General features: G+C 34.9%; 1 protein-coding gene across 2 annotated transcripts; it reads left to right on the top strand.

The window, feature by feature from the left end:
* Positions 1-6060, top strand: LOC104100439 (glucan endo-1,3-beta-D-glucosidase). 2 transcript variants are annotated; one of them, XM_009607665.4, is made up of 7 exons: positions 124-312; positions 698-1072; positions 1633-1922; positions 3743-4066; positions 4670-4853; positions 4960-5015; positions 5836-6060. In XM_009607665.4, exons 1-7 carry the CDS (start codon positions 243-245, stop codon positions 5890-5892), a joined length of 1356 nt encoding a protein of 451 aa, XP_009605960.1. In that variant the 5' UTR covers positions 124-242; the 3' UTR covers positions 5893-6060. The 2 variants fall into 2 exon arrangements, with proteins under 2 accessions (XP_009605959.1, XP_009605960.1); XM_009607664.4 differs by having other exon boundaries at positions 1-312; positions 4670-5015.
* The last annotated feature ends 384 nt before the right edge of the window (positions 6061-6444 follow it).

Below are 6444 nucleotides of genomic sequence, written 5' to 3'. Positions count from 1 at the left end.
AAGACCTAAACGAAAACACACCGAAACTCTCTGTTCTGTACTAGTGTACTGTGCACTGCACCCACGTTCATTCCCTCAAACCTCACTCCTTAAATCTACTTCACTACTTTCTCTGTACTGACAAATAAGCTGACCCCACCCCCACGTGGCCAAACTTTCTCATTCTACTTTCGAATACCATAAATCTCACATTTTACCGTTATAAATCCTTCTACTTCTAACTTCCTCTGCCCTAAGCTTCAATGGCTACACAAAAGCTTTCTAGTTTCTTCTTTGTTTTCTTTGTTTTATTGCAATCTCTTTCTTCCGCAGGTATGTTCACTTTTTTTAAACATTTATTTCACTGATTAAGACGTGAATATCAACTTTTCGTCTTCCAGTTTTTCCTGAGAATATTTACTTGTATGCTTTCTGGAAAAAAGCCTGGCTTCTTTTCAGCACCTTAATTAGTTCAATTGTCTTACGGTGTTATCACAGTTATTTAACACTTGTTCACAAATTGTTCAAATTTGACAGCACACGCAGATAAAACTATAATTTATAATAAAATTCATTGTCTTTATCTGAAAATGACGTGTATGATAAAACAAGTTCGAATGCGATTTGTTCGTCAACACTGAGTCGACTCAGTCCGAGTCAGCTAACTCGAAATTACTTCACTCACTAATAAATAATAAATATTCCTTTTGAAATTCAGAATCTCAAGCTTTTATCGGCGTTAACTATGGACAACTCGCCGATAACCTCCCGCCGGTGACGGAGACGGTGAAGCTCATTCAGTCGACGAGGATTGAGAAGGTGAGGTTGTACGGGGCGGATCCAGCGATCATAAAAGCATTGGCGAACACCGGGATCGGAATTGTGATCGGCGCTGCTAACGGCGATATACCGGCGCTCGCATCCGACCCGAATTTCGCGGGCCAATGGGTTAATTCTAATGTGTTGGCTTATTATCCGGCGAGTAAGATTATTGTTGTTACTGTCGGTAATGAAGTCGTGACCTCAGGAGATCAGAACCTTATTCCTCAACTTTTACCCGCCATGCAAAATGTCCAAAACGCCCTTAATGCTGGTAGGTGGTTGAACTCTGTTTTTTTAAGATTTTGACTGCTGTTTCTTACGCGGGGTTTAGAAGTCAAGTCACTAATTTTTTATAATTCGACATAGAATTTTTTATTTTTAAACAAAATGTACCAATCAAATGTTTTAAGTCACAGTTTTGTAATTCATACTCAATTTATATGATTTTCTTTTCTTTTTAGTTTGTTAAGACAGAATAACACTTTTCTATATTAGGAATTTTTTTAACTTTTAAACTTTTATGACATGCTCTTATAATCATAAAATGGCATGGTATGTTAAATCACAAGTTTTACAGGTACTTTTGGTATGTCCTAAAGGCTAAGAGTCTTTTATTTCTTCAAAAACTCAAAGAAAATTATAGTTAAAGAAACTATTTGATTTGTTAAACCTATATACAAATGAAGGGAGTGATTATCTTGGAGTGTGTATAGTAGTAGTAATTTTAATTGAGAAGGAGCTATTGTACTATGGTTAAATAATAATAATCCTGAAATATGTGCAAGTGGTAATTTTTTAACCAAAATGGTGATTAACTACGTGAAACTTCAGCTTCCCTTGGTGGGAGAATCAAGGTATCAACAGTACACGCCATGTCCATTTTGTCTCAGTCCGACCCGCCTTCTTCCGGGTTATTCAGTCCAGTATTTGGAGACACACTGAAAGCTTTGCTGCAATTTCACAAGGAAAATGGTTCACCTTTGATGATCAATCCATACCCATTCTTTGCATATCAGAGTGATCCAAGACCTGAAACCTTGGCATTCTGTCTCTTCCAACCAAATGCTGGCCGGGTCGACTCAGGAAACGGTATCAAATACATGAACATGTTTGATGCACAGGTCAGTTAATTTCTTTATAGTACGAGTAGTAGTTTTCGTGTAGTTTCTAAATATATGAATTTTCTTATATAAAATTAGGAAGTTGTCGAAATTTTCACAATTTACAGAACTTAGATGTGTTAAGCCATGTACATTTGTTGTTAGCTATTCTGTTTACTGCAACTTGCATGAACTGACACAATCTTTCAAGGGCATGTACAGAGAAGATAAGAACATTTTATATAATTAATAATCAGAGAAGGTAAGAACATTTTTCCTATGGGCTTCTTTTCTTTTTCCTGTAGTAGAAATAAATATGTGGTTTATAATAGGCAAGGCAATAATAATTGAATCAATGACCTCTATTGCCTTGTCTATTTTGTGCAATTTGATGGGACTAAAGAGCATCTAGTACTCTTGGATCTTGACTCTTGTGTGTTGATGACAGGCTGGATATGTTTTTAAAATAAATGGACAAGCTACTGATTCCCAAGTGTATTTATAACCCAAGCCGGAGAAATCGGCTTATTTTGAAAAATATTTTTTTCAAAAGTGTTTTTGAAAAAATTATTTTTAGAGAGAAGCAGTTTGTGTTTGGCTAGTCACTCTGAAAAACACTTTTGAGCAATAATTTATGATTGATCAAGCTTTTCAGAAAGTGCTTTTAAGTATCAAATTACGAATAAGAACATGAATAGATTTACTTAATAGTTAATATTATAAGTAAATAAATAATCTTAAAAATTTGTTATTACATGCAATAATTAAATCTTTTCATTTTATTTAAGTAAAATATGAAAATAAAATTTAAAAGTAATTAATTCTTTTAATATAAGTTAAATATATTAAAAATTATTCAACAAATATAAAAGCATTCACCCCTAAAGTCACTATATATTAGAAAGCTATCCTAAAAATAATAAGAAATATTTATACATTAATACCCTAAGTATTAGGTTTAACGATTATTTTGGTATATAATATATTTTGTTAAAGATATTTTTGGTAAGAAGAAAAGTCAAAATTGTTTCTGCTTCTGCTTTTGGAAAGAAGGTATTTTTTTCTGCTTCTCAGAAACTGCTTTTGCTTCTTCCCAAAAGTATTTTTTTCCCCAAAAAAGCTTGGCCAAACACCTCAAGTTAAGAAAAAAAAAGTGTTTTTGAGAAGAAAAAAAAAAACACTTTTGACCTCTTGAGAAGCTTGGCCAAACAGGCTATTAATGGGAAAGGTTGACTCTTGTTTCTACAAGGACTACTACAATATATTATAAGTAATAAACAAAATCATTATGACATCTTCTGAATCTATTTGGACATATTTAGCTGTGAATTAAAAATAACAATTTTTGCGAAGCCAGGGTGTGCAGCTCCGTAAAATGTAGTTACTTTCAAAAGAACATTTAACATCACAATTATGTAAATGAAAGTAGACATAAAATAAGCATATTATGAATTTGCATATTTACTTTAAAAATTAGTGCACATGTTATGTTTTGACAAATCATAAATGGTACCATATTGTTATGATATTTTCATGTTCTCGAGTCAAGGCAGATTAGGATTTAGAACTAATGAGTTTGGAGTGCAAACTTATTATTTACTCATTTTTGTACACCCACATTTTTTAACTTATTCTTTTCTTCTTCCATATGTATATGTGTGTATTTGTATATCCATATGATCCGAGAAGAAAACAGCTAGTTGAACCCACTGCGCCAATATCATAGCCGCTTCTAGTACCAATATCAATAAATAATCCAATAAATTAGCTGCTTTTGTTCCCAGTATCCGGGAATTGTGGTTTTGTTGCTCACATTAATGTGGGGAGATTCTTGAACGCAGGTTGATGCTGTACATTCTGCCCTGAATGCGTGGGGATTCAAAGAAGTTCAAATTGTGGTTGCAGAGACAGGGTGGCCATACAAGGGAGACCCAAATGAAGTAGGCCCAAGTGTGGATAATGCAAAAGCTTATAACGGTAACTTGATAAACCACTTGAGGTCTATGGTTGGCACTCCAGTGATGCCTGGCATATCTGTGGATACCTATATATTTGCGCTCTATGATGAGGATTTGAAGCCTGGGCCTGGCTCGGAACGCTCATTTGGGCTTTTTAAACCTGATCTTTCTGTGACTTATGATGTTGGCCTCTCAAAAAATGCGCAGGTGAGAACAATAAGTTTCCATCCAACAAGTTTCAAAAACATGTTAGAACCGAAAACAGAAAACAATTTCCAAGGACATAAAGAACATAAAGAAGTAGTTACTCCAGTCTCAAATATTAATCGTTGTGAGAAACTGCATCTGTTTCAAATTATTTGACATTTTAGAAAGGCAAGGTGCATATATTACTCTTTTTTTCAAATTCACCCTTGCTAGTCCAACTAGTGGAGTGTTAATTAAGTGAATGTTTAAGAGAGAATCAAAATTTAGAATGAATTGAAAAAGTTCCTTTTTCAAGGTCAATATTTGAAGAAAACTTGATATTTAAAGATCACTTTTGATCATCTTACGGAAAAAGATAAGTCTTTCAGTTAAATGATAGCTTAGGCATTACTCTTATGATTAAAGTTATTAAATATATTTCTTAGGTAGTGTGTGAAAACCTTAAAAGACTGATAATATGGATCGGAGGTAGAATGTGCTGATGCATTAGTATAATCCATTAGAAATAAAGGAAAGTAACGTTGTTACTCTATCAAATGATATGCATGTGAGATTCATGCTGAAGATCCTTATCGATTTTTTTGTTTCTATGTCTCTTATTAGACTCCTACAGCTCCAGTAACTCCAGTGAGCCCTGCGCCAGCAACAACTCCTACTACACCAACAACTCCAGTAACTCCGGTTACACCAACACCAAAACCAACAGGATCTGCTTGGTGCATGCCAAAGCCGGGAACTCCTGATGCTGAATTACAGGCGAATCTTGACTATGCCTGTAGCCAGGCTGGTATTGACTGTACCCCTATTCAAGCAGGCGGTGCCTGCTTTGAACCAAATACTGTTGCATCGCATGCTGCTTATGCTATGAATCTTCTTTACCAAACTGCTGGCAGGAATCCCTGGAACTGCGACTTCTCTCAGACCGCTGCCCTCACCTCAACAAATCCTAGTAAGTTTCTTCTTGTCTTGTACCAACACTTCTCCACAGCACCATTTTAGTACTTGATCGAATATGTTACCTCTTGTTTGATTACCGGGGGTATGAACTTTGTTTGCTTGCATTTTTATTTTTGTAAAGGGAATAATGGTAAAAATTATACTTAAATCTTGATATATAATTTTATACCTCATCCAATGTGGAATAACAATTCAATGATTGACAGAATTGTCCTTCTACAGACAAGAGTGGGTTGCTCTAGTGGTAAGCACCCTCCGCTTCCAACCAAGAGGTTGTGAGTTCGAGTCACCCCAAGAGCAAGGTGGGGAGTTTTTGGAGGGAGGGAGCCGAGGGTCTATCGGAAACAATCTCTCCCCCAGGGTAGGGGTAAGGTCTGTGTACACACTACCCTCTCCAGACCCTACTAGTGGGTTGTTGACAGAATTTTCCTTCTGTCAAAGCCCTTTTCAGTATTCTCAAGGTCAAAATTAGAAACAAAGGTTTATCCAAATTTATACAGTTTAAAACCACACACATGTTTTGGATTATACAATGTTTATTGGTCCTATTTTTAATGCAATGAACCAAACAAATTATAAGTACTAAACAATCCATAGAGTTTTAATTCCAATACTACGATCCAAGTATTTTAATCCCAGCATAATTTTGTCTGCAACCCCTAAGAATTCCATAGAACCCTATCAAAATATTGAACAAATTGATAATTTCTCCAGTTTGCTTTGCAAGGCTGTAGCTGCCATATTTGCGACTTTGATTAATTGGCCCTGTCTTTTTGTCACTAACATCTTTTTTTTTTTCCTCTTCTTCTTAGGTTACGATGGTTGTACTTATCCTGGTGGCAGCTTATGACGCAGAGAATCTACTTTAGTATTTAAATATATTTGATTATGATGGACTAGTTTATGGAACTATAAATTGATCGATAAATAATCCCCTCCTCCCCTTTTTCCCTTTTGCTAAAATGATCTTCAACTATATAAACTTAAAGTGTATAGTTCCTTTAATACTATCAATATTCTTAAAGCCTTTATTGAAATCCCCATTGCAATTGAGTGCAAACAATTGCTGCTCTCGCTTCTTCCTTTTGGCCACGAGTGCTACAATAATTTAATTACTAAGACTACGCGGATGTGTACTGTACGGTCTTCATAGGTTTGGTTTGCTACTGTTTTGCAAAAAGGAATTTTATCATTCTTTACACTATTTGAAAGGTCATATACAATTTACCAATTATATATAAATAAGTTTTAAATGTGTATCCATTTATATTAGGAATTGAATAAGGAATATCAGTTATTTTCTTATCCCTTTATACTTGCGCACTCTCTCTCCGTCTTTTTCTCTCTCTCTCTCTCTTTTCGTCTCTCTACTCTCGTTCTCTGTTTTTTCCTCAATTTTTCTTCATTTGGTATTCTTTGTT

Source organism: Nicotiana tomentosiformis, chromosome 1 (genome assembly GCF_000390325.3).
Source record: "Nicotiana tomentosiformis chromosome 1, ASM39032v3, whole genome shotgun sequence".
Lineage (NCBI taxonomy): Eukaryota > Viridiplantae > Streptophyta > Magnoliopsida > Solanales > Solanaceae > Nicotiana > Nicotiana tomentosiformis.
This window is presented reverse-complemented; position numbering and strand designations above follow the sequence as displayed.